The following is a 27,942-nucleotide window of genomic DNA, read 5'->3' on the forward strand; positions in this document are numbered from 1 at the left end:
TGCCTGCCTGGGTTAAAGGGGTTTCCGAGAACTTGGGTGATGGCAGCCCCAACCTCCAGGGTCCAGGGAATCTGTGAGCTTGGGAAGTTTAGAAGTAAACCCTGTCTATAGGCAAGGTGTTTTGAGTTTTTGTGGGCCCCCTTTTTCTGCACTGTGAGTGCTAGAGTAGGGACAGAGCCCTGACACTGTAATTAAAGAACAAACGACCAAACAAACCAAAACGGAATTCACTGAAGTGGAAAATACTGAAATCATTGAAGGCTTTTCTGTCTCCTCCTTTTACCCATGTGCCAAACTGAGTTTTAGAGAAATATTCTTCCTCTGACTCCTCTCTCTTAGGTTTAGAGAAACATTCATGATCTTTCTTTGTCTGCAGATAATTTCCTCCCTGTAGAAGAAATAATGGCTAATCTGGAGCTATAGAAAGCAAAACACTGCTATTCTTTTTCTTCTGCAATACAATTTCTGATTTTTTTTATTTGGAGAATGAAGATGCACAAACTTTGGAAGAAATCCACTGGATCAAATATTTCTGATTTTTGTAACACTTTCTGATTTTTATAATACTTTATAATACTTATTTGATTAAAATTTGAATGTAAAAAAATTCAGCATACTGCTTTTTACCAGTGGAAAACTGATTATATTTGTGATATATTTCAACATTCATGTGTGAAGTTTCTAAGATTTTGGATGTATGGATGCAGATTTCTCCCTTTTCTATATATTATACTTAGGTCCTGAAATGACATCAGGATTCACTCATGTGTCTGCTCGTTCTTGTGCAGAGTCACAGAAGTCAATAGCACTGTAGCTACAAAAGATTTGCAGTATATTAAGACTTTGTTGTGAGTACATGAGAAGCATAGCTTTGAATTTTTCTTCTTCTGCTACAAGTATTTTAGTACAAGATATTTGGGTATTATGAGCACATTTTGGACTCAGCTCAGCATGGTTAGAAAGAGTTGACAACATTCTGAACTCTGGGATCAAATGCTAATCTGTCAGGGGAAAAAATTATTTCTCACCTTAACACAAAAGGGTGGTTGATTTGTTTCTCAGAATGGTGTGCGAATTTTCCAGATTTCCTCCCTCTTTCTCCTCCATGACTTCACAGCCTGGAAAGGCCCCCCAAAAGGGAGTGTGTGTTGTGGCATGGAAGACTTAATGGAGTTCCTTCTGTTGCCCTCCACTGAGGTTACTTAATTTGGTCAGAAAGTGCCAGTGGAGAGAAATAATGTTATAGTAATATTTATACAGCTGTATTCATGTTTAATCTGTTTACAGACATGAACTACCTAAAATTTGCAATGCAATAGTTGAAGTGCATATTATTTTCTTTTTTATGAATGGGGAAACTGCTGCATCCCTCTGGCTATGAAGTGAAATAAGAATAAAATGCACTACCAGAGCTAGCTTTTCACTCAACACAGTGCACAAACTTCATATTTCTGGACAGACCTCTACTTAATGGCATCACAACTTTGAGACATTTTTGTGTGGCGACTTTTCCTTATAGTTATTTACATTACATTGTGCTATACCTACAGGTCAAAGAAGTGTGGAAACAGTTCCAACACCTAGTCAGAGATGGGCATTGTCCCACAGAGCTGACAATGTAACAATGGGCTGGTGGCAATGTTCACTCCAATTTTTTCCATTGGTATGTGGAATAAAATGTTATGTGCATCGAGGCATCTGTGGGTGCACACCACTAGTAGAAACATGCTGCCAGCTGCGGGCAGTTGTGGGCACTCTGCCAATCAGCTGGGTGGCATTTGAGTCTTTTATGGGAGGCCACCCATGTGCACATCTTATAGAAAACACTGGCAGTTACCAGGTTGAGAGAAGGTTGCTGGAAGCTGCAGGAAATGTGTGCTGATTTGGTTTTGTATATCATCCCAATGCCATGATGGTGGGCACAGATTTAAGTGACTAAAATAACAAAAGCACTAGTAGGAGACAAATTGATTTTGTTCATGAAAATTAAATCTCGGCAACAGGTTGAGGGTTGCCCGTCGATTAGGTTGACCATCTATCTCATTTTTCCCAGGACCATCCCTTATTTAAGCTGTTCCAACTCTTTTAGGAAAATGGGTAAATTGTCCTGTGTTTTGTGGGGCTCTGTTCCCTGGCACACAGTGTCTCAGGGCAGCAGCCTCTGCTGCCAGGCAGACCCGCTGCAGGGCAGCTGCCCTGTTCCCTGCACTCTGTGCCTCAGAGCAGCAACCCCACTGCCAGGGAGTAGCTCTGTGGGGTGTCTGCCCTGTGCCTCAGGGAAGCAGCTCCTGCTGCAGGGGAGCTCCTCCATGGGGAAGCTGCCCTATTCCTTGGCATCCCATGGTGTCAGCTCCCCCAGCCAGCAAGCTCTGCCATGGGGCAGCTGCCTTGTTCCCTGGCACTCTGTGCCTTAGTGAGATGGCTCCTGCTGCAGGAAGCTCCTCTGTGAGGCGGATTCCCTGTCCCCACTTCTGGGAGGCTGTGAAGCCTCTATTTTCACCATGCCCCACCTCCTGAGCCCGCCAAGAGGTCATCGAGCCTCCATCCTCCACTCCCCCTCATTGGGAGACTGTGGAACTCCCATCCCCAGCGCCTCACCATGGGGCAGCAGCTTCCATCACCTAGAAGCCCTGACATGGGAGAGGATCTCCAGAGGCGAGTGTCCCATATTTTCCATAAGGCAGTGTGGTCACCTACTGTAGATACAGGAACTGACAGATTTTTTTTCCTGCTTAATAATCTTGTGTTAGCACAGTTGTTGTTGTTTGGACCCAGAAATAATAATCCATGGCCATTGCAGAAAGAACTATGAGTACTTTTCTTCTGGAAGTGATTATATTGTACTGAACCTTGGGTTAGGTTGTGTTTTTGTTAATGGCTTAAGAAAAGTCTTTGTAGAAACCCAATGGAAATGATGCTTTTTTCTAGTGTGTGATCATTGGGAGCCGCTTAAAGCTCATTTTACTTTACCATAAGTATGATTGAACTCTAGATTGCTTTTCACACCCATAAAGTGTATATTGCTTGCTCGCTAACCGTGGCTAAAAGGCATGAAGTCACAGACAACTATTAAAACGTTTAGATTCTCACTTGTAAATATTGCATGTCTCACGAAATTCAAGTGAAATCCAGTCTTATGTTTCTTATTCGACTTCATATCCGTGGGGATGCAACATTTGTGAAAGAATCAATTATCCATTTGTTAGTCAGAGGAGCTTTACAAATTATACATTAGCAGATTGATTTCTCAGGTTCGCCATTGGGGGACTGATAGTATAAGGTGGGATGATGATGAGTGTCAAGGGAGAAGGAGTTGCCACAAAGAACACAATTAAAAGAGGCTTTCTGAATGGCTGTGAATTTATTCCTAATTGAGGATCTGACATAATCCATACTAAGTGTGTTTATTTCAGGCATTTTACATTAGGTAATTGATTATCAAATGAGGAGCATTTTTCAGTAGTTACTTGACTTTGTTTCGTTCAAATGTAGGGTTTTGCAAAAGCCTGTATTACATAGAAGATGCCTACTGTCTTTTTTTTCCTTTCCCTAAACTTTTCCCTCCCATTAAGATAACATTTTTTGTTCCATACTGTCAGCTTGATGTTATTGATTTTGAACAGTCAAACTTACTTATATTGTCCAGCATTCCAAACATGTCTCCATCAGAAATAAAACCTGCAGCTAATGGAAATTCAGCTGAAGACTCTTCCTCCTCCTGCTCTGCAACTACCATACTTTATGGAATTCTGATTTTGTTACGAGGTTAATCATTTCAGTCCTTCAGACCTGGTATGGATCCTCATTCCTCCCAGAGTCAAAGCACATTGCTTTTGTTCCACATTTTAAAATACTTGGTATAATATTTACCTAGTATCAGAAGTATGTTTGATATTTTACAAACAAGTCATGGTTCCTGTCCCAAAGGATTAACAACCGAAGGATTTTGTGAACACTTAGCAATATACCTAACTATTCTGCCCAGTATGTTTGTGGTATAGGATCTTTGTATCAGCATTATTATTCTCTGAATAATAATGGTGCGACTATGTCATGGATTTGAACCTTGTTTCCAATGCTCATAAAGTTTAGATTTATTTACGTAAGAAGCAGCTCATAGATTTACTAGTTTACTTTTTTTCTCTCCTTTGAAATCTATCCACTAAAAGAACAGAACAAAAAGTGCCATAAATCCTACTGGCTATTTTAACTTTTTTTTTTCAGATTTTAATGAGGCAGCAAATAAATATCTACTTCCTACCACTGACTAGCTCCTCCTCTTTAACGTTTATATTGAGTAAAGGTGACACATTCTGTATAGGGTGTTTGTTCCCCTTCTGCTTTTATTGGTCTGGCATTCATGACAGGTTTTTAAATTGTTGTGTGCAACAATTGCAATCAGATTTAAAAAAAAATAAAAAGGATGGCAGCTGTACCTGTTCAGTGAACAAAGAGAGAAATAAATAAAAAGATGTGGCTGTAGTGTTTCCATTTCATCTACTTGCCTTTTACATTTGTGACTTTTTTTACTCCACTATAAAATTTAATGAAGAATCTTAGGAGCAACAGGGAAAAAATACAAATTCTTTGTGCATTTTTTATTTGCTGAAAGTCAATATTCTCTACAAACTGTTGTCAGACTCTTGAGTATGGTTAAATGCAAACTGAGCCTTGGTAGGTTGGTACATTAATGGATTTTTTAAGGCTTATGCTTTAAAAAAAAAGATGAGTTGGAGTTACTGTAGAAGTGCCTCAGTTTAGATAACATAGTTAGCAATTTATCATCTGTAGTCTGAAGTCAACAAGGGCTAAGTAAGTTTGGAGAACATAGCTTGGTAGTTGCAGCCTTGGTGATTATTTGATTTTGGACTCACAAGATCCTTATGTTTTGTGTAGGATATCTTTTTATGTTATCTTATGGGTTATATTTGAGTAAGTGTTTAATAGTTGAACATGACTGTTTAAAAATAATAACATATTTTGAGAATCCATGTTTGTCACCACTCACTGACTTCAATTTTATAGTCACTGAGATTATAAGTGAGGAGAAGTTTCCAATGACCAAGCACCACAGCACACCTACTATCTGTGAGTTCTAAGGATCACAAAAGAGCCCTAGCATGGAACCATCAGGAGATCTTGGATCTCATTGCAGTGTGGGGGGAAGAAGCTCTCTTCCTTCAGCTGAAAACTACTAGAAGCAATGCCGATATTTATGCAAAAATGTTGCAAGGCATGATTCTGAAAGGGTACACCGGGGCGCTCAGCAGTGCTGCATTAAAATCAAGCAGCTGAGGTGAAACTACCAAATGTGCAAAGAAGCAAATGGTTGGTCTGGGCTATCTCCCCAGTAATTCTAATATCATGGTGAGCTTCCTGCTGTTTTGGGGACAGATGCAACCTCTTCCCCCGGAAGACACATCACAGAATCATAGGACTGGAAGGGACCTCAGGAGGTCATCGAGTCTAGTCCCCTGCTTCAAGCAGGATCAAATCCAACCAAGTTATCCCAGCCATGATTTTGTCAAGCCGGGACTTAAAAACTGCTAGGGATGGAGATTCCACAACCTCTCTAGGCAACGCATTCCAGTGCTTCACCACCCTCCTGGTGAAATATTTTTTCCTAGTATCCAATCTACTCTGCTTCTTCTGTAACTTCAGACCATTGCTCCTTGTTCTGCCATCTGTCACCACTCAGGAAGCTGAAGGCTGCTATTAAATCACCCCTCAGTCTTTACTTCTGTAAACTAAATAAGCCCAAATCCCTCAGCCTCTCCTCATAGGTCATGTGCTCCAGGATGTCCACATCCTTTCTATAGTGGGGGGCCCAAAACTGGATACAATATTCCAGATGTGGCTTCACCGGTGCCGAATAGAGGGGAACAATAGCTTCTCTAGATCTGCTCGATATGCTCCTCCTAATGCACTCTGATATGCCGTCTTGGCTACGAGAATATAAGAATGGCCATACTGGGTCAGACTGAAGGTCCATCCAGCCCAGTAGCCTGTCTGCTGACAGTGGCCAGTGCCAGGTGCCCCAGAGGGGGTGGACCGAAGACAATGATCAAGCGATTTGTCTCCTTCCATCCATCTCCAGCCTCTGACAATCAGAGGCCAGGGACACCATTCCTACCCTTGGCTAATAGCCTTTTATGGACCTAACTTCCATTAATTTATTTATCTCTTTCTTCAATTCTGTTATAGTCCTAGCCTTCACAGTCTCCTCTGACAAGGAGTTCCACAGGGTAACTATGCACTGAGTGAAGAAGAATTTTTTTTATTAGTTTTAAACCTGCCACCCATTAATTTCATTTGGTGTCCTCTAGTTCTTGTATTATGGGCACAAGTAAATAACTTCTTATTCACCTTCCCCATGCCTGTCATAATTTTATATATGTCTGTCAAGTCCCCCTTCAGTCTCCTCTTTTCTAAACTGCAAAGTCCCAATCTTTTTAGCCTCTCCTCATACGGGACCTGTTCTAAGCCCCTAATCATTTTAGTTGCCCTTTTCTGAACCTTTTCCAGTGCCAGGATATCTTTTTTAGGTGAGGAGACCACATCTGTACACAGTATTCAAGATGTGGGCATACCATAGATTTATATAGGGGCAGTAAGATACTCATTGTCTTATTTTCTATCCCTTTCTTAATAATACCTAACACCCTATTTGCCTTTTTGACAGCCTCTGCAAGCTACGTGGATGTTTTCAAGGAACTATCCACAATAACTCCAAGATCTCTTTCCTGATTAGTTATAGCTAAATTAGCCGCCATCACATTGTAAGTATAGTTGGGGTTATTTTTTTTCAGTGTGCATTACCTTACACTCATCCACATTAAACTTCATTTGACATGCTGTTGCCCAATCACTCAGTTTGATGAGATCCTTTAGAAGTTCTTCACAATCTGCCATTGTCTTGACTATCTTGAACAGTTTGATAACAACAGAGAGGAAGCCGTGCTAGTCTATACACTATCAAAACAAAAGGCAGTCAAGTAGCACCTCCTTGCTTACTGTTTTTGGTTCTCTGTGCCTTAAATATTGAGTCTGTTCTGGCCTGGCTATGGTCTGAAGAAGTGGGTCTGTCCCATGAAAGCTCACCTAATAAACCATTTTGCTAGTCTTTAAAGTGCTACTTGACTGCTTTTTGTTTTGAACAGTTTAGTGTCATGTGCAAACTTTGCCACCTCACTGCTCACCCCCTTCTCCTGATCATTTATGAATAAATTGAACAGGATTGGTCTGAGGACTGACCCTTGGGGGACACCACTAGTTACCCCTCTCCATGTGGAAAATTTACCATTTATGCCTACCCTTTATTTCCTGTCTTTTAACCACTTTTCAGACTACAAAAGCACCTTTCTTCTTATCCCATGACAACTTAATTTACATAAGAGCCTTTGATGAGGTACCTTGTCAAAGGCTTTCTGGAAATCTAAGTATACTATATCCACTGAATCTCCCCTGTCTGCGTGTTTGTTAACCCCTTCAAAGAACTCTTAACAGATTAGATTTCCCTCTGCAGAAACCATGTTGACTTTTGCCGATCAAATTATGTACTATTGTTTCAATTAATTTGCCCGGAACTGACGTTAAACTTATCAGTCTGTAATTGGCAGAGTCACCTCTAGAGCCCTTTTTAAATATTGGTGTCACATTAGCTATCTTCCAGTCATTAGGTATGGAAGCTGATCCAAAGGATAGGTTACAAACTAGTGTTAATAGTTTTGCAGTTTCCCATTTGAGTTCTTTCAGAATCCTTGCATGAATGCCATCCAGTCCTGGTGATATGTTAACATTAAGTTTATCTATTTGCTCCAAAACCTCCTCTAATGATACTTAAATCCAGGACATTTCCTCAGTTTCAGTTCCCACAAAAACCGGTGCAGGTTTGGGAATCTCCCCAACATCCTCAGCTATGAAGACTAAGCAAAGAAATCATTTAGTCTCTCCACAATGGCTTTATCATCCTTGATTGCTCCCTTTGTATTGGTATTATCTAGGGGACCCACTGTTTTTTTTAGCTGGCTTCCTGCTTCTACTGCATTTAAAAAAAATTTATTACTTTTTGAGCTTTTGGCTAGCTGTTCCTCAAAATCTTTTTTGATTTTCCTTATTAGAGTTTTACACTTAATTTGGTAGTGTTTATGTTCCTTTCTGTTTACCTCACTAGGATTTGCCTTCCACTTTTTGAAAGATGCCTTCATATCCCTCACTCCTCGTTTTACATGGGTGTTAACCCGTGGTGGCTCTTTTTTTGGTCTCTTAGTATGTTTTTTAATTTGGGGTAAACATTTAAGTTGGGCTTCTATTATAGTGTCTTTGAGAAGCTTCCATGCAGCTTGCAAGGTTTGTGTTCTAGTTACTCTGGCTTTTAATTTCTATTTAACTAACCTCCTTATTTTTGCATAATTCTCCCTTTTGAAATTAAGTGCCCGAGTGTTGGACTGCTGAGGTGTTCTTCCCACCACAGGAATACTAAATGTTATTACATTATGATCACTATTCCCATAGGGTTCGCGGTCCTGTAATAGTGACCTCGTGGACCAGATCCTGTGCTCCACTCAGTACGAAATCAAGAATTGCCCCTTCCCTTGTGGGTTTCTGTATCACATCTCCATGAAGCAGTCATTAACGGCATCGAGAAATCTTATTTCTGCATCTCGTCCTGATGTGACATGTACCCAGTCAATATGGGGATAATTGAAAGGGCACACTGTTTACTCATATCCAGCCTTTCATCCACCATAATCACTAGGTCCCTTTCCTCTGTACTGCTGCTTAGCCAGTCAGTCCCCAGCCTATAACAATGCTTGGGATTCTTCCATCCCAAGTGGAGGACTCTACACTTCTTGTTGATGTGCATCAGATTTCTTTTGGCCCAGTACTCCAGTTTATCTAGGTCACTCTGGATCCTTTCTCTACCCTTCAACGTATCTACCCCTCTCACTAGCTTAGTGTCATCTGCAAATTTGCTGAGGGTACAATCCAGTCCCTCATGCAGGTCATTAATAAAGATGTTAAACAACACAGGCCTCTCAGAACCAAGCCTTGGGGCATTCCACTTGAAACTGTCCGCCATCTATATATTGAGCTGTTGACCACTACCTGGTGGGCCCAACCATCAAGCCAGCTTTCTATCCATCTTACAGCCCATGTCTCCAATTCATACTTCCTTAACTTATAGGCAAGAATATTGTGGGAGACTGTATCAAATGCTTTGCCAAAGTCAAGGTATATCACATCTACTGATTTTCCCAATGTCCACAGAGCCTGTTACCTCATCCTAGAAGCCAATCAGATAGGTCAGGCACAACCTGCTCTTGGTGAATCCCTGGTGACTACTTTTGACCACTTTCCCCTCTTCCAAGTGCTCCAAAATGGATTCCTTGAGGATCCCCTCCATGATTTTCCCAAGGACTGAGGTGAAGTTGACCGGTCTATAGTTCCCTGGATTGTTCTTCTTTCCTTTTTTAAAGGTGGGCATTACATTTGCCTTTTTGCAATCATCCGGGATCTCTCCCAATGGCCAAGAGTCTTCAAAGATAATGGCCAAAGGTTTAGCAATGATATCTGCCAATTCCCTCAGTACCCTTGGGTGCATTAAATCTAGACCCATGGATTTGTATGCATCTAGTTTTTCTAGGTAGCTCTTAACTCACTCCTTCTCCACCGAGGTGTGCCCTCCATCGTCCATGCTTCATTGTCTAGCACTGTAGTGTGGGAGCTGTCGTCGTCCATGAAGACTGAGGCAAAAAAACATTGAGTACTTCAACTTTTCTTATATCGTCTGTCACTAGGTTACCTCTCTCATCCAGTAACGGCCCCACACCTTCCCTGATAACCCTCTTATTGCTAACATGCCTGTAGAAAACCTTCTTCTTACCCTTCACATCCCTTGCTAGCAGGAGTTCCAGTTGTGCTTTCACTTTCCTGGTTACTGCCCTGCATTCTTCCGCTATATATTTCTACTCCTCCTTTGTCAACTGTCCACGTTTCCTTTTCAAGTTTAAGCTCACTAAGGATTTCCCTGTTAAGCCAAGCTGGTTGCCAACCATATTTGCATGTCTAACTATGCAGTGGGATGGTTAGTTCCTGTGCCTTCAGTAAGACTTCTTTAAAATACTACCTGTTCTCCTGAACTCTTTTCCCCTTCATCTTCGTTCCCAAGCGATCCTGCCCATCTCAGGAAGCTAGAGTCTGCTCTTTTGAAATCAAGGGTCTGTATTTTACTGCTCACCTTTCTTCCTTTTATTGGTATCCTGAAATCTACCACCTCATGGTCGCTGCAGCCCAGGTTGCCACCCACTTTTATTTCTCCTACTAGTTCTTCCCTCTTTGTGAGCAGCAGGTCAATCTGTGCATGGCCCCAGTCAGTTCCTTCAGCACTTGTGCCAGGAATTTATCGCCAACATTCTCCAAAATCTTCTGTCTTTGTGCTGCTGTACTGGTCTCCCAACAAATGTCTGGATGATTAGTCTCCCATGAGAACCAGGGCCTGTGATTTGGAAGCTTCTCTTAGCTGTCTGAATACATCCTCATCTACTTCATCTCTCTGATCTGCTGGGCTATAGCAGTCACGAGCTACATCACCACCTTCGTTACTTCCACCTCTAAGCTTAACCCAAAGAGACTCAACTGGCTTTTCTCCCTCCTTATGCTGGAGCTGTGAGCAATCATACTGCCCCCTCACATAGAGTACAACTCCTCCTCCTTTCCTCCCCTGTCTGTCTTTTGTAAACAGTTTATAACCTTCCATGACCGTGCTCCAGTTACGTGAATCATCCCACCAAGTCTCCATTATTCCAACCACTTCATACTACTTTGACTGTGCCATGGCCTCTAATTCTTCCTGTTTGTTTCCCAGGCTTTCTGCATTTGTGTATAAGCACCTTAGAGAAGTGACTGATTGGCCCACTTTCTCCTCTTCACCCAGGAATCCTACTGTGTTGTTCCCTTGTCCTTTCCCGCTTACCTCAGGGTTTGTGTCACTGTCGCCCAACGAACCTAATTTAAAGCTCTCCTCACTGTGTTTGCATGCCTGCCCACAAAAATTCTCTTTCCTCTCTTTGTTAGGTGGATCCCATCTCTTCCTAGCAATTCTTGTTCACGAAACAGAATCCCATGGTCAAAGAAACCAAATCCTTCTCTGCGACACCAGCTATGCAACCGCAAATTTACCTCAGCTATTCAATGATCCCTTCCTGGACCTCTTTGTTCCACAGGGAGGATGGACGAGAACACTACTTGTGGTCCGTATTCCTTGATCTTTCTTCCTAGGGTCACATAATCTGCAGTGATCTCATCAAGGTCCTACTTTGCTGTATCCTTACTTCCCACGTGAAGAAGTAGGAAGTGGTAATAGTCTTCAGGTTTCATGATTTTTTGGAAGAGACTCTGTAACATCCCAGATTGTAGCTCCTGGCAAGCAGCAAACTTTCCAGGATTCTAGGTCTGGACGGCAGATGGGTGACTCCATCCCTCTTAGGAGGGAGTCCCCAACCACCACCGCCTGTTTTCTTCTCTTAGGGGTGGTGGTCATAGAACCCCCATCCCTAGGACTGCACATCCCATGCCTTACAATCTGTGGGGTCTTCTCATGATCCACTCTCTCTGCGGTAGCTGCCCCAGCTATCTCCACTGTATCACCTGTGCAGAGAGGCTGAAAACGGTTGCTTACTCCACTGGAATTGGAAAGATCTGAATTTTTCTTCTGCTCCTGGAGGTAACATATTTCCAGTTCCCTTCCTTGTTTTGAACAGCCTGCTGTTCCTGCAGTTCTAAATGGTGCCTTCTATCCAGAAAGTCTTCACTTTCTCTGATGGACCTGAGGGTTGATATTTGAGCCTCAAGTCCTCTAACCTTCCCTTCCAAAATGGCAACCAGCTTGCACTTGGGACACGTGAAATTCTTTCTGTTGTCCGGGAGGAAGACAAACATGGCACATACCGTTCAAATCACAACAGCAGACTTCCCAGTAGACGTGTCAACTTTTATTTTTCCCCTTCCCTCAGAGAGTTGCCCTAGGTGTTTCTAATGCTGCCTAAAAGGGCACAAGAGAAACAAACATATAAGAAGAGGACAACTGTTATGGGGCTCCCAGCAAAAGGCAAACTCCCAGGCAAACTCCTTATTACCTGCTGCTGCTAGCTGCTCACAGTGTTCATTCACTGTGGCTGCCTTCTTATCAGGCTGCTGGCTGGCTAGGCCCAACTCAGAGCCTTTCCTCCAGTCTAATCAGCCTTTGAAGGCCCACCTGGAATAAAGCACTCCCAATTCAGACCTTGCAAACTTATCAAATTGCCAAACATGATTTCAAACTGCCCCACTTTGCAAAACACATGCTGAGAGACACAGACAGATATTCAGCCCACCAGCTCACAGTGCAGCCCCTCAAAAGCCATGCTTACTCCTAAATAAACAGCGCTGCTATGCAGGATTATGAAGTGTGGTCTGATTTGCTGAAAGAGGAAGAGGTGGATGACAGTGGGGTCCAGTTGAGTGCAGAGGCAGATTCTGCAAGCCAGGAGCTGTTTCTCAACTTGGAGCCCTTCCTCTTGTCTCAGCAGGAGGCTTCAGATGCTGGAGAGGGAACCTCTGGTGAGTATGCTTTTTTTTTCAACCAATAATAGTATGCTGCAGTTGTGGGGGGCGTGGAGGTGTCTATGTCTGTTTCCCATAGAACAGCTTGTTAATATTTCTCAGGATGGAATGCTGATCCTGTTTGGACATAAAGCTGACAGTCTTAGACAGGCACCTTTGGATTCTCCTCAGGAGATTTTTGGGGAGACCTGACTTGTTCCTGCTTCCATGATAGGACACCTTACTTCACCAAGCCACCATTAAGTAATCTGGAATTATGGCTCCACAGAGCATTCTTGCAAATTTTCCAACATTGTATCTGGACAGAACGAGTAATCTTTTCTTATTCTTTTTTCTAATTCTGAGGAGGCTGATGTCTCATTTGTCAACCTAAAACACATGGGAAGTTTTGTGATTCACTAATGATTTTTTGCCTGTGACTCACCTAGTGCAGAGCAAAACTCGTGCAGCCTTACTGGCTTTTACATCACGATGCAGCTTTAAAATCCACATGCTGCTTTAAGAAGCCCATGCTGCAGTCATCCCCCTCCTTTTTGGGCCAACATCTGCTTGAACATGTAGTAGATCTCCCTTCCCCCAGTCCTGCAGGCAGTTGGACCTTCCGCTGGTACACATGCATGCCTGCAGTGACTTTTAATGATGACTTTTAACTTCTGGGGCAGCCTGCTTTTAAACAAGACACCATCCTCACCCCTTCTGGGCCACATGGGTGGCTGATCAGACACTTGGCAATATTTACCATGTGTTGAAGGTAAACATAATCTGCATAAGAACTTAAATTGTTGTGCTTGGAATCATGCATTCTTCAGCCTTGTGTCCACAGAGTGACCTTGCAGTTGTAATAAGTTCTTCTATAGAGACAGCTACTCTTTCTGTCCATATGCTCATTGTTCCGAGTAATGATAAAAATATTGCTACTGACAGCGCCCTTAATATTTCTATATATATATGTGTGTGTGTGTGTACATATATATATATATATGTATTTTCAGGAAGAGACCTTGCAAAGAGAAGCAGAGGCTACAGCCTTCCTGAAATCAGGAGCCACAGTGCAGAGGAGGAAGTAGTCACAGCAAGAAATGATAGCGAGAATTATTTTGAAGAGGCAGCAAAGGAAAAAGTTAAGCTGAGAGAGTGGAGAAGCAGCATAGTGGACAATGAAGCAAAAAAATGAATGCCTCAGTCCTGTCAATAATGACAAGGCAGACTGAGATAATGGAAGCAATGCTTGAAAAATCAAAACCAACAAACTCTGCATTCCTTGTCCAATGCCTGCCTCAGTACATGCCACCTTTACCACATTCATTCTCCTACCCTGGTCAGGGTCCTATATCCCCAGCCACTCCAGGCTCCACCATTTCAGACCTCCCTCAACACAATCAGTCCTCTCCCCTGCTAGGGGCTCTGCTTTTTTTGTACAATTTATGCCCCCTCCTTTCCATACCTCCTCCCTCTGAACATTCTGCCTCCTCCTCTTATTGGGGACCTAGAATTAGTGGGGGAAGGTCATGGAGATCCCTGCACTGTACCCCCAGGGAATCACCCTCCAGCAGAAGGCTAACATATGATGAACCACAAACTTAGTTTCCTTCTATTTCCCCTATACCCACCACTCTGCCATTAGCGCCCCCTAACTAAAAACATTATAGACTGGAAAAAGAAAGCTTTATTTATTAGTTAGCAAGCTGTGGGGTTGGATGTGGTAGTGAGGGTTGTTATGTGGTTGGAGGGGGTTTTATAAAGGACAAGGAAATAGCTTGACTGTGTGCAGGGGAGTTGTGGGGATGCTAGTTAACACCCTTCATGTTCATTCATAAACTTGGTTTTCAAGAAATCCCTGATTTTTCGCTCCTTTTTTCTGTGCTTTCCTGTTTGCCCTTGTGTGTGGTTGTTGATAATTTCTGCCCAGGATTTCTGCCTCTGCCCTCTGTGTTAGAATGAAATTTTCCCCCTTCACCTCACAAATGTTATGAAGAATACATCAGGCTCCAATGACGAGGGTAGTGGTTTTTTTCACTGAGGCCCAAGCAAGTCAGAAGGCACCTGAACCTTGCTTTTAAATGACCAAAGGCACATTCTACCACCCTTCTGCATCTGCTCAGCCTGTAGCTGCAGAGCTCCACACTGCAGTCCAGGGTGCCTTTGTATGGTTTCATGAGCCAAGGGAACAAGGGGTAAGTAGGATCACCGAGAATCACTATGGGCGTTTCAACAAGAAGTCCTGTGGCACCTTATAGACTAACAGATTTTGTGGAGCATAAGCTTTCAACGGCAAAGATCCACTTTGTCAGTTGCATCAGTTTGCCCATGAAAGCTTATGCTCCAAAAAAATCTGTTAGTCTATAAGGTGCCATAGGACAACTTGTTTTTGTGGATACAGACTAATACCCCTATGATACTTGTGGGCATTTCTATACCCTCAAGTGTTCATTTTCTGGTCTGGGAAGAAAGTTCCACACTGGAGCCTTCTAAACAGATCAGAATTCGTAAAGATTTGCATGTCATGTACCCTTCCTGACCACCCATGTTGATGTCAGTGAAATGACCTTTGTGATTCACCAACACCTGCAACACCATAGAGAAATACCCCTTGTGGTTAATGTACTCTGAGGCCTGGTAGTCCAGTGCCAGGATGGGGATGTGGATTCCATCTATGGCCCCACTGCAGTTAGGGAATCCCATGGCAGCAAATCCATCCACTATCTCTTGCACATTCCGCACAGTCACTGTCTTTAGCAGGAGAAGCTTGTTGATCGCCTTGGTTAGCAGTATGACGGCAGCCCCCACTGTAGATTTGCCTACTCCAAATTGATTTCCTACTGACAGATAGCTGTCTGGTGCTGCAAACTTCCACAGATTAATTGCCACACTTCTCAACTGTCAAAGCAGGTGGTCATTCTAGTATCGCTGTGCTTCAGGGCTGGAGACAGCAGTTTACAAAGTTCCATGAAAGTGGCCTTACTCATGCAGAAGTTTGGCAACCACTGCTGATTGTCCCATGACTGCAGAAAGATGTGATCCCAACATTCTGAGCTGGTTTTGCAGGTCCAGAACCTGTGCTCCATGCTGTGCAGTGACTGCAGAGCTGCCAGAAACTCTGTGATGCTACTCTCCAGATCTTCATGACCACTGATAGTGCATGGGCAGTACATTCAGAATATTCTGCGCGGTAGTGTGGGATGTCACCACAAAACACTGCGCCAGACTTTGAAACATTTTGGGATCCATATTTTTCTTTGTAATAGTGGGTGGCAGTCAATGTAAAAGCAGTGTGAAAATTCCCTTGCCCGTTTTTTTTCAGCAGCAAGTGGGAAGTGAGGGAAATGAATTCTGAGAGGATGACATCAGAAACCCATTACCACTTGTGGCGACTTCCCCCCCCCCCACAAGACACTGGCACAGAATTCCAAAATGCAACGGGTCTGTAGCAACTGTGTGATAGGTACCCACAGTGCACTGCTGCCACAGTCCAACTTAGGTAACCTGCTGGGGACACACTAAATTGTCTTTGTCAGCAGTTTCAGACACTCAAATTTGACTTTTTAAAATCTAGTGTATAAAAAGTCAACTTCAGTAAATTCGACTTTATTCCCAAGCATAGACATACCCTGAGGCTCATACTGAGAGCAGCCTATAATAGGAATGCTGAGCTAACCAGAAATATACTGTGCAGATGCTTTCAAGGTGATGATGGAGAATTGGAGACTGGGCATTGAACTGAATGTCCCAGAGCTTGATTCCTTTTCCTCACAATTGCTTTAAGCTTCCTAAAAGGCCTTAAACTATGTCCTGTAGTCTGCTGAGCCAGAAACTGTGATATAAGTCCGTGTAATTCTAACAGCAAGTGTGAACACACAATGTATCTGAAATAGCATGACTAGTATTAGACCCACTATATTACTGGTTTGCTGAGAGTTTCCTTATCTAGTGCAGGCACTGCTAAGAGTTAGGTTATTTTTCTTTTTCTTCTCACAAGTGAGTACAATATACAATTCCCTTTTTCATCAGGTTCAGCATTACACTAAGTGTTGAGTGTGTTTTGTATGGGGGCTGCTTAAATTTTTATGACAATTTTGCAAAGACTTAAAATATGTAAGAGATGTTGAAAATGGTGGGTGAAGATCCTCAAGTGACAAGGGAAGAAATGAGACATTTGCTTTATTTGGCAGTACACGGGCTCGACATTAACATGGTTCACAAGCAATTTTTAAATACTCAAGTTTACTCTTGCTGGATTGAAATACACTGGAGCATATGTATAGTATTAAATATTTGTGCTCAAGCAATATAACAAGTACGCCTGCTATTTATGGGAAAAAGCGGGTGCATTTGTTAAATTACATACAAAGTGGTGTTATGTAATCTCTTGGGCTGCAGATAACCTTTTTGTTCTCTCTTAAATGAATGGCGATGATAACATTACCATAAAAGATGTTATCTGACAGCTCTTTCTGAAAGTATTTGGTTGTGACAAGACTTAGCTTATGTTGTTTTTATATTGGTTTGCTTAAATACCGTCTTTTAAAGATAGCATGAAAGATAGAAGCAAAAAGTTAAAACAGACATTTGCAGGGAGAAAATAACTGTTTTATCACATGGACCAAACTGGAACTGCTGAAAATTCTTCCAGTGTAACATTCTTCATCGTGTTCTTTAAAATGTGGTTTGATACCAAGAGAGACTCATAATGAGTATGTTGTACAGATCCAAAACTGAGTTGTTCAGGTATGGCATTTTACATATATTTCCAAGTCTCTGCATTAGGTATTTAGGAAAATTGTCAGGTTTCTGGGTTAAGCTTCAGGCTAGAAACAAAGATGTATTATTTTAACATTGGTACAGAAAGACCTTTTTTAATATATATTTCTTGAACTCATGTAACTAAAACACTAGCAATATTTTATTGCTTAAATTCTTGAGGGGAAAAATAAGATATTGGCTCATTGATGCAATTTTCTTTTCTTAAAGTTTACATATTCTTTTTATAGAGCCCAGTGAAGATAAATCAGATCAGCCTGGATGAAAGTGGAGAACACATGGGCATATGCTCAGAAGACGGCAAGGTACAACTAAGCCACTCACATATTTAAAGAGGCAGCAGGCAGAGTTTGTGTACTAAGCATTAGATCCACATGATATCTCTGCAGAAAATACCTATGTTAGAAGCAATTTGGTCTTCCATTTCAGGAATTGGGCTCACCTATGAATGCTCATAATTAAAGTCAAATATATTTTGCACAAATGTGCCTTAGGAAAAGTAATTACAAGAATGTCAATAATATAACTGGTATTAAGCTGATTAACAGCAGTTGCAAGAGGACATGTCACCTTAATCATTACTGCTGTGCCAGTTATACTTCAGTGACTAGTCTGCTGCTCCTGCAAGACAGTAGTTTAATGCCTTTCTGCTATAAATCCACAAAATTGGATTTTGTGGGCATGATTTCTGTGGGCTGCTAGTTTTCATTTTCACACGTTATGAATGTTTCTCTTGAATTATAGAATCTTTTGATAAGCAATCATAGTTTATCAGAAGAATAAAGTGTCTTACAATGGCCACATTAAATAAATGCAAAATCAATATATGTACAGTCCTAAAAAACTGGCACCTACTTCCTTGACTGTGGACATATATCATTCGTACAGTGTATAACTAACAATTATCATTGCTTCCCTGGAATGTTGAGCTGTGACATTTAGTGGTTTTAGTGATTGATTTTCTGCTTATAAGAATGTCTTTTTTGTTTTTAAGTCAGTGGCAGCCTCTTCCAGCGTTGGTTTGCGGGAATAAAATTCTAATGCACATGGTATATTTAAACTTCTTGAAAATAATACTGACAGTAGACACAGTGTATTAAAAATCACTTCTTAATATTTGTCTCACTGAGTATAACATGGCTTTCCCTAATCTAATTTGGCAGGGTTGTTGATCCTAATCCACTGATCCATTAAGGATCAGTAAATTAAAACTAATGTTGGCTCTTGCAATAGGAAGAAAGAGAAAACAAACCCATTTAATTTCTATTTACTTTAAAAATGAGTTTTGCTTCTCATGCATGTAGTCAGCTTATATATCCATGTTTGGTGTTTCTCAAGGATATCTTGATGTTAATATCTTGACCTAGTAATTGGGATACTAGTGCTTAATGAAAAAAAATTGTGGAATTTTGCAGCCTGTATGAAATTGAGCAAGAGTGATGTAATCTAAGCAAGGTAATGGGAGGGTCAGTAATTATTTAAGGGTGATCACACACATTGTGCTGGGATTGTTAGGTCTGAATGTTTATAAAAAGTAGTATGCCTTTTATAAGGACTTGTGTGTTATGCCTGTGTATTAGACTTGAAATAAGAATCCAACAGAATGCAACCTCAACTCATACAAATGTGGGTCACTCAATTTCAATAATTGTAAATTAAATTTTAGGAATCTGCAGAAATGTGTATACTCTAGTCCAGATGTTGGGTAAACATGCATCTGATGAAGCAGGTCTTTGCCCATAAAAGCTTATGCTCCAAAATATCTGTTAGTCTATAAGGTGCCACAGGACTTCTTGTAGTTTTTGAAGAGACAGGCTAACACGGCTACCTCTCTGGTATGAGGTAAACAGTTATTTTGTAAAGTGCATTGTAACACATGGCTTTGTTTAGAAAATGTTTATTGTTCAGGAAAATGCGTTGTGTTTTAATCCAGAATCAAGGCCAAGTTTTTGTTCCTGTGACTCCAAATGGTCACTGGCAGTAACAGTTATGCAACATGTTAAAGACTGTGTCAGCAATTGCTTTTGGTATGTTGAGTGTGGAAATGCACATGCTGTAACAAACACTTTCATTCTTGAGGACAAGGAACATTGTTTCACCCCCCACATTGCGCAGTGAGATATCCATCTGGAGACTGCCAAGGTTAGGGAGCTTCAGAAATAAAAGCTTTTGAGCTTGCCCTCTCCAAATATGTGGATTCTTTTATGAATCAATAAGAAGATCTGGGTGGGTAATGCAATATGTGCAGAAAAAAAAAATCAAACCACAGACAATCTATGCAACTTGCTTTGCCTATATCTCACCATAGGCATGGCTGTAAATGGTTATGTGTATGTGTACATAGATATAAATACATTTATATAAATCTGTAAGTAATAAATATGTAGGATTTCCTTGTGGTTTTGACTGTGTGTTCATTATAAGAGGTTAAGTTGATTTATAATAAAGTAGTTTGGCTGTACACAAGGGACTTAGACTACATCCTGTATGTTGAGCTAAGACAAAGCAAGTGCACAAATGCCTGAGACCTTTCACCCAGATAGCAAAGTCAGTGTGCATGTGTTCGGGCCTTTTCACTTAGATGTGGTATAGGTGCTTCCAAGAATACCCTCAAACTTAGCAGGTACTTAGAAAAACCCAAAATTAAAGGTTCAGCCCAGACTGAATAACTAAGTAGAACAAATGTGATACATAACCACAAAATGCCATGATGCTGAGTTAACAAATAAGATAATAATCTGAGATCAATGATATACTGACCTATAGGAAGAAGACACTTCACCATTAGTAAGGTGAAGAAATACAGATATGGAGAAAGGAGACGTGCCCTACTGAATATGTATCAAACATAACAATGTCAGTGAAACACATTATAAAAAGTGGCGTCCCAATCTAGAAGAAGGTAGGAAAAAGAGATGAGGTCCTCGGGAGGTGCCGGAATGATGGCCACTGATGATAAGGGGAAGGTAATGGTGATGAGAGAGATGATGACTGGCACTTCAGGTGGTACCATAAGGAATTGTGTGAGTATATGAAATGGAAATATACATGTACATTCCCTATCTTAGGAAGTTAGGGTGTTTGTGACAATGCTAAATGTATTAACAAAGTATGTGTGTAAACGCAAGAATTCCTGTTGTGTGAGTGTTGCAACTGTTCACATCAGGATTTCCAGCTGTAGAATAATTTAAATGCTGGGCTTGATTCTGCAAGAAGAACCTGTCAGCCCAAAAGGTGGTAACTGGAAAGTCATAAGTCATTTAAAGACCAGACAGCACTTCTGCCACCCTCTGCCTGGCATTGGGTCAGCCTTTGTGACAGAGGAAGACACTGGTCCTTAGTCATAGATGTTGAGGAGAACAGTGAAATGTTTCCAGCCCCAGCTGGCCCAATGTCAGTGATCATTGTAGAGCTAGTGTCTCAGACTTCAAACCCATGCATAAAACAACCAAACAACTAAATCTGGAAGATGTGGATTGTCAGTCCAGTCCCTTTTGATCATTTAAGCCTAAGGGGCTGTGTACTGGGATATTGAGGTCCAGAATGTGGGTCTAAAATCAGATATAGGGATATTGTATGTAGATAAAAGCACATACAGAGGATTTTTAAAAGAAATGGTCTCCTGTTGTGGGAGATGTGAGTGGAGACAGAAGGCAGAACAGGATAAATCCAATATAGCTTTGTAATTTGAACATAATCACTTTCTCTTTCTGGCATAAAAGACATTAAGGAGTAATAAACGGGTCTGTGATGTCCCCTGAGTAAACATAATACAGGTTTTATAAAGTGGGGTTATTTTCCCTTTAGTTTACTGGATCCACTTTACTTCCAAATTCTGAAAGAATCTAAATGTTGAAAATGTCTATCAGTGTGTGCATGGGCAACAGAATGCTATGTATTTGTTGGAGCACGTATAACTCTAGCAGTTACTGCTGATGTTAATTTTGGTTATTTGGTTTTAGTTCATGCAAGAAATGTGTGGGTGCATGTGTGTTTTAATTAAACCAGCTGAAATGTAACATGGGTTGGAGATTCTCATATTTTAACCTCTTATTTTTGATCCCATCTCCTTAGTGAGCTTCCCTTCCTCTGGCTGCGTTTGACTATTTTGTTCGTTCTGTTCAATCTGAGTTTTTATGCCAATTGAAAACACTCTACCCAATAACCTCCACTCCCAAAGATTTTCGTAGCTGCAGAGTCAGTCTCAACTTGAATGTCACCCATTCATCTGTACGAGTCGTTCCCAGACTGGGGCACGGTGGGGATTTGGCAGTGGGGGCCAACCCATTCTCCCCAGAGGTGGGAGTGAGTGATACCCAGTCCTATTCTGTCCCTAGCCATAGTCCTGCTCTACCCCCATCCCATCTCCAGCTCTAGCTGCTACACTCGTCTCTTGTTTAACAAGTACTTTACTACTGAGTACTTGCTAAAATGAGGAACAACTATACTACCTTTATTCACTATATGAGTGAACTTCCCCCACTTATACGAGCAGCGTCCCTGGCTGGGGGTAGGGAGACCTGCAACCCCGTGGCTGGAGCGGAGCCAGCTGCAGAGTCCCAGGCAGAGAGCAGGGAGATCTGCAGCCCAGCAGCAAGAGCCTTCTCCCTCCCTTCCCTCAGACGTGCAGCTGTCTGACAGCCCTTAAGCTGGGGAAGAGAGGGAGAAGGCTCTTAGCCTGGTTCCCTCCCCTGAAATGGCAGGAACATGAAACTGACCAGCCATGAGCAAGCCATGGGGAGACTGGAGGCTGCCTGCCCCTGGTTCCAAGCTCCTGCCACTCTGGGAGCCAGGAAACTGACCAGCCCTGGTGATTCTTGGCTCCCCTCCCCTTGCAGGAAAATTCAAGTTATGCAGGGGTTGCAGGAACAGACCCTGAGTAACTCCAGGGTTTACTGTATTAGGCCCCGCCCCGCCCACCCCACAGACCTTGCCATTGGCCAGGTTTTAATCTGCCCTCCCTTAAGGTCCCAAACTGCCCCCAGCCTTAACACCCCCCCCCAGCAGCCCCAAACTTCCCCTAGTCTTAAACACCCTCCTCCACAACCCTCAACAGCCCCACCCTTAGGCACTCCTCCTCCTCCTGCAGCCTCTTCAGCGGGGCTGCTGGGCTGGGTGGCTCCCCCAGCCCTCCTGCTCTGAGCAATTAACTCAAGTGTTAAGGTTTCAGCACCTAGGCATAAGGTAGTTGCTATCCCTAGTGACAGAGGTAGCTGCCATCTCCAGCAGATATCTCTATTGATAGATATCTGCCTGAGGCAGCAGTGTTAAGAAACTGCAGATGGCTTCTTTAACAGCCACGTGCAGCTGGGAACTGCCCAGCTGGCGACCTTTAACAAATCTCATGAGACCCATGTTTGAGTCCCGACCCATTGGTTGGGAATCCCTGCTCTACATACATACACTACATTCTATTTGTGGTGCCAAACTATTCAAATACATCAGAAAAGTACCCAAACTCAACTGGTTTATGTCAAGTTACAATCACTTGGAGCAAATTGGAGACTTTTATGAGTTTTCACCTGTGAACAGAAATTTGGGAACCAATTGTGTAGCAAGGGACGAGCGTACTCCATTCTGACCTCTGCTCCTCCCCTGGACAAGCTCTGCTGTCATTCTCTCTCTGATCTCAGCTCTGCCTTCAGCCCAGGGCCCTCTGCTGAGGAAGCCTGGACTATGCAGCAGTGGAGATGGGGCAGATTCTATTACTGGTTGGAGTGTGGGGCAGGGAGACGGGGCACAATAGGAAAAGTTTAGGAACTGGTCTGAGGAGGTTACTGACTTCCATCACCGCAGCTTTGTGGTGCTTGTCACTGTCTGAAAATAATATCCAAGCTTCCAGGGCAGTAGCTTGGCCCCAGTTAGTTTGTGCAGCTCTTTTTAAGGCAAGTTATTGTCAACTATATATGCAGTAATGAGTAATGCACTGACTTGGGAATGCTGCAAGAGAACAGGCAACAGGCTGTGCAGGGAGAGGATGATGTACAATCAGATCAAGATTGACTTAATTCTCCCACCAGCTACTGGTTTTATGGTACTGTGTTCAACCCATCTTGCAAGTTATTTAAAGCACACTTGACTACATGCAGGTGCACAAGTCCACAGTGGAAGACCAAGTTTATTGAGCAGTGTGTGTGCACTCTCATGCTCTATTTACAGGTACTCTCCGGGGACCTCTTCATTATAATACACCAGGCTATGTCTACACTGGAAGCCAGAGCTGTGATACCCCTGATTTGTGTACAGTGCTTGTGCTAGCTCTTATCAAGCTAGTGAAGCTATCAATAGCAGCATAGCTGCAGTTGCATAGGACGTGACAGCACAGGTGTGGCTGAGCCATGTTAAATAATCTCACCTTCTCCGTGCCCCAAATTGGTGGCTATGTACTCTGCATGGCTCAGCCATGCCGCTGCTGCTGCTGTCTGTGCCCTCACAATTAAGCTGTTGTTTTATATTCATGCTGCCTTGATGAGTGCTAATGTAAGTGGATATACATGAGTGGGGGAGTCACCACTCTACTCCTTGGTGTTGTCTCATAGCACGACTTGATCTTCCTGGAGACGCACTGAAATGGTCTGTCAATGGTGACCATCCAGTTTTATTTTAAAAAAAATCCCATTACTTTATTTCCGAATGATTTATTAGGGGCGACTACGTTGATAAAAGGGAGAGATGAAAAAAGTCAGTGAGATAAGTGACTCCATTCCCTTGAACATGCAAAATAAAATTTGCTTATTGGGTTACATGTCTTGGAAAAGTAGGGTCTGATGTCCATGGGTGTATGTACCGTCCTGCTGTTTATATGCCTACACAGTAATTGGTAAACATTACTCTTGTTTGCTCCGTGCTTAGATGATAAACACACCTTGAGTAAATGAACAATTACTGAAGGTCTCCAAAGACTCATTCCATTTATTAGAATAAGGTTCCTGTGAAACCACGTTAGGACGTGACTGGTTTAGTTCTTACTGGAACTCAACAGACATGCGTAAACTGCTATCTATAGCGTGATTCGAACCCGGCATACCTTCATCATAGTCAAGGGCTATACCATATCTCTAATAAATAAATATATAGTCAACCCTGATTGGGCTGTGCTTACAGTTCACTTGCTTGTGAACGTAGCACATGTGGCCAACGGTTGTTGGTCCAGTTATCTGGGAAAGTGATCAGTCCAACTGATCTACTCATTCCATTGTTTGGCATATGCATCCTGAGCATCTCCTCCATTCCTCTTCTTGAAAAGTGTGGGTCTCTTGAGTGTCTGTGATGCTAGCTAGAAACAGGGAGATGAGTGTCTTATACTTTCTGGCCCCAAATCTACAGAGGCTAAATAAGTTTCCCCAAGTACATATGCACTCTTCTTTCTGTAGACAGGGCAGGGGAGTCCCATTTATAAGAACATAAGATAATGGTTTCTTAAAATGTTTTTCTTTTTTCCATGTATTCCATTTTGTGTTGCCTTCATCCATATTTCTCCAGAAATATTGCTCACCTTCCAGTCACGTGGTCATTAACACCATTACTTCAATACATATTCTTTTTGTTCTGTTTTTATTTAATTGCAAAACTCATTTCTGTTGCATTCATGGATTTGATTATTCGCATCTATTATTTAAAGAGAAGAAAGTATTTTTCTGTTCTTAAAACCTATTAAACCTCTTTTCTGTCATGATGATAGTTTTGTTCGCTGGTGCTGTATTTAGTGTGCTTGTCTCTAACTGAAAGAGAGTGTCTATTTTATATAGTTGCAACTAAAGCATTTACCACCAGTTATTTCAACACACTAGCAGAGAAGAGGGAATTTTTCACAGATGGAATTTCTGAGTGTAAGGAGTTAAAAAAAGCACAGTGCAGCTGTATGCTTTTCGGAAAGGCCATGAAAATTGTGGTGTGTAGGGCACCCTATGTTACACAATTAAGTTTACTTAAGATAGGTCAAGGTACAAGCACCACACAGCTGTTTGTGTCTATGCAACCCTCCTGCTGGTGTTGTGCAGCCTTTCCAGGATCTCTTGTACCGTCTTGAGTTGGGCATCATGGGGGGAGCCCTGCCACCCCAGACTGGCTACCGGAGCTGTTAGCCCTGCTACCCTAGGTTGACCGCTATAGCCCTGCCACCCAAGCTGCCTGTGTCAGTTGGGCTGACATTTCTGGCTGTTAAAGGCAGCAGCAGGCCATGCAAGCAATGCAGTGTCTACATGGGTACTGTGTTGACCTAAATACAATGGTCTAAGTGATATGTCTCTTGTGGAGTTGGAGTTGTTAGCAACGTGTAGTGCCAGTTTTCATGCCAATTTTTTGCTTTGTGATTCAGAGATCTTTGAGGACCTGAAGTATTCTAAGAAGCATCTCTGAAGCTGAATTTTATTTACCCTTAAGAGGAAAAAAAGCACTTAGCTTTTCAGAAAAGAAAAGCTTTGAAATATTTGTTTTGTTGAGTTTATATTAGGAATGTGTGAATACTTCTCGTATCTATTAGATAAGTATCTGCTTTAACAGAAGTGATCAGCTTAAAGCAGAAGCAACTCTTATTTCTTGTGGTGTTTGTAAAACTTAATTACAGAGAAGTACGCTGGTACTGTTTAGGTTCATGAGATAACTTTATGGACTCCAAAGAAGTTTCAGGTAATTTTGGATTGTTTAGTGTATTGCATTGTTTTAATAAGCATATTAGGAATAAGCATTTTCTTTCACCTCACAGTGTTTGCTGAAGAGTGAGTATTACATGCTTTGACTTTAACTGTCTCTTTAGGTGCAGGTATTTGGATTGTATTCAGGAGAAGAATTTCATGAAACATTTGACTGTCCAATTAAAGTAAGTACATATTTAATTGTCAACAAAACAAGGGTCCAACTGATTCTGTTGCTAAAAATACTAGTTCTTCGCTTCAGTGTTTTTAAATCTCTATAAAATAGACCTCTATCTCATTCCAAAACTTTTGAACTGGTTAGGTTGGTGAAAAGCTGATCTAGCTTTTGCGTAGTCTGAGTATTGTTGAGTTTTTAAAATACAAAAAAGCAAAATTAGATGGGCAAATTGTCATGTTTTAGTTGTTTCAGATCTTAAACTGTTCCTTTCTTTATAGATCTGATTATAAATGTTCTGATCTGAGATATGCTAGCCCCATATTTTTAAATGGGATAGAAACTTAAATCTACACTGGGGTAAAGCTGTGGGTGATTTTCCAATGATGATGCCCTCTATAGTGAGGGAAGACATCAGTTATAGTCCTCTTATCATAGATGAACTGTTCACCATTAAAGAATTGCAATAGTTGGGTTGTGTGAGGAGCCAGGAGGTTTTTTTTTTTTGTCGGCATTGTCATTGTTTTTGTTTGTTTTATTGGTTGATTTTCTTTTTTCTTTGCAGGGAAGAGGGCATTTATTTTGGTCTGTTTCTTTTTTTATGGAAATAAACTGCTGTAACATTTTTCTAACAATATTGAGTTTTGGCGACTTGGGGGATTCAATGCCATCTTAATGCAAAAGAACACCTTTAAAAAAAAAAAAGGCCCTCTGTGTCAAAAAAGTGCAACTTTCATAATCCATAATCATACAGGTTGCACAGTATGAAAGTTGATACTGGTATTAATGTTGTAATTTAACAAATAAACATATACTTAATTCAATTATATTTTTTCTCCCCTTTAAATGAAGATAGTTGCTGTCCACCCTCAGTTTTTAAGGTCCCACTCCAAACAGTTTGTAACAGGAGGAAAAAAGGTAAGTTATTTTAATGACATAGATGATTTAGCATATTCTCTTTTCTTTCCTTTACATTTAGGGATTCCTCTGTTTAAAATCCAAAAGTGTTGGGAGGAAGGGTACTTCAAAGTTACACAGGTACTTTGAAATGCCCACAGCTACACAGCTTGCTGGCACTTCGAAATTGCTGACTTTGAAGGTCCTGCAGCGGGAATTAGCCTAATGAGGTGCTGCATATGCATCACAGCACCTCACTGCTATTCTCCGCTTGGGCTGATTACCATGCCCCCTTCAAAGGAGGGGGCTAGTGTAGACAAGCCCAAAGATACACAAAGTTAAGTCTTGGTTGGGAAAATGAGCATTTTTCTTTAAAATATGGGGGTTGTCTCAATTACCTAAAAGACAGGACTAAAACAAATAAAACAGTTTTGTGTTCTATGTTGATGAAAATAATTGGACTTCATGGGCCAATTTTTCTTTAAACTGCCAACCCTTTGACATGAAAACAGTGTTATCTTCTGGGGCATATTTTATTTGCTGGCTCTATCCCTTACTTATAGAAGTAAAAACAAGGTGTGCCAAACAGTCATCATACATTTGTCCTTTTAAGTCAGTCATGGCTTTTCATTTCTGTGGTTTAATGGAGTACATAATCACTTGTGTGAGAGATGTGAGGCCCCTAAGATGTGCAGAATACATTATTACATGCTTTGAGGCATATGTGAGAGTGCACCCCCAGTAGAAGCAAAAAGCTGGCTGTGGGTGGTGTGCTAATCAGCTGCGTAACATTTGAATCTCTCCTGTGGGGACCTCACAAGTGCCCAGTTTACAGAAAATACTGGTCAAAGCGTCAGTGCAGGTTTGGCCTGGGTG

At 41.7% G+C, this 27,942-nt stretch overlaps 1 protein-coding gene across 3 annotated transcripts in view; it reads left to right on the forward strand.

Moving 5' to 3' along the window:
- Positions 1-27,942, forward strand: part of VPS41 (VPS41 subunit of HOPS complex) — a 184,375-nt gene that overhangs the window by 62,436 nt on the left and 93,997 nt on the right. Inside the window, exons 5-7 of one of the 3 annotated variants that reach the window (XM_074988088.1) lie at positions 17,592-17,666; positions 26,117-26,179; positions 27,022-27,087. In XM_074988088.1, coding sequence (XP_074844189.1) covers positions 17,592-17,666; positions 26,117-26,179; positions 27,022-27,087 — 204 coding nt within the window. Of the gene's footprint in view, positions 1-17,591; positions 17,667-26,116; positions 26,180-27,021; positions 27,088-27,942 lie in introns of those variants that run through there. The other 2 variants (XM_074988089.1, XM_074988090.1) reach the window with 2 other exon arrangements.

Source organism: Carettochelys insculpta, chromosome 2 (assembly GCF_033958435.1).
Source record: "Carettochelys insculpta isolate YL-2023 chromosome 2, ASM3395843v1, whole genome shotgun sequence".
NCBI lineage: Eukaryota > Metazoa > Chordata > Testudines > Carettochelyidae > Carettochelys > Carettochelys insculpta.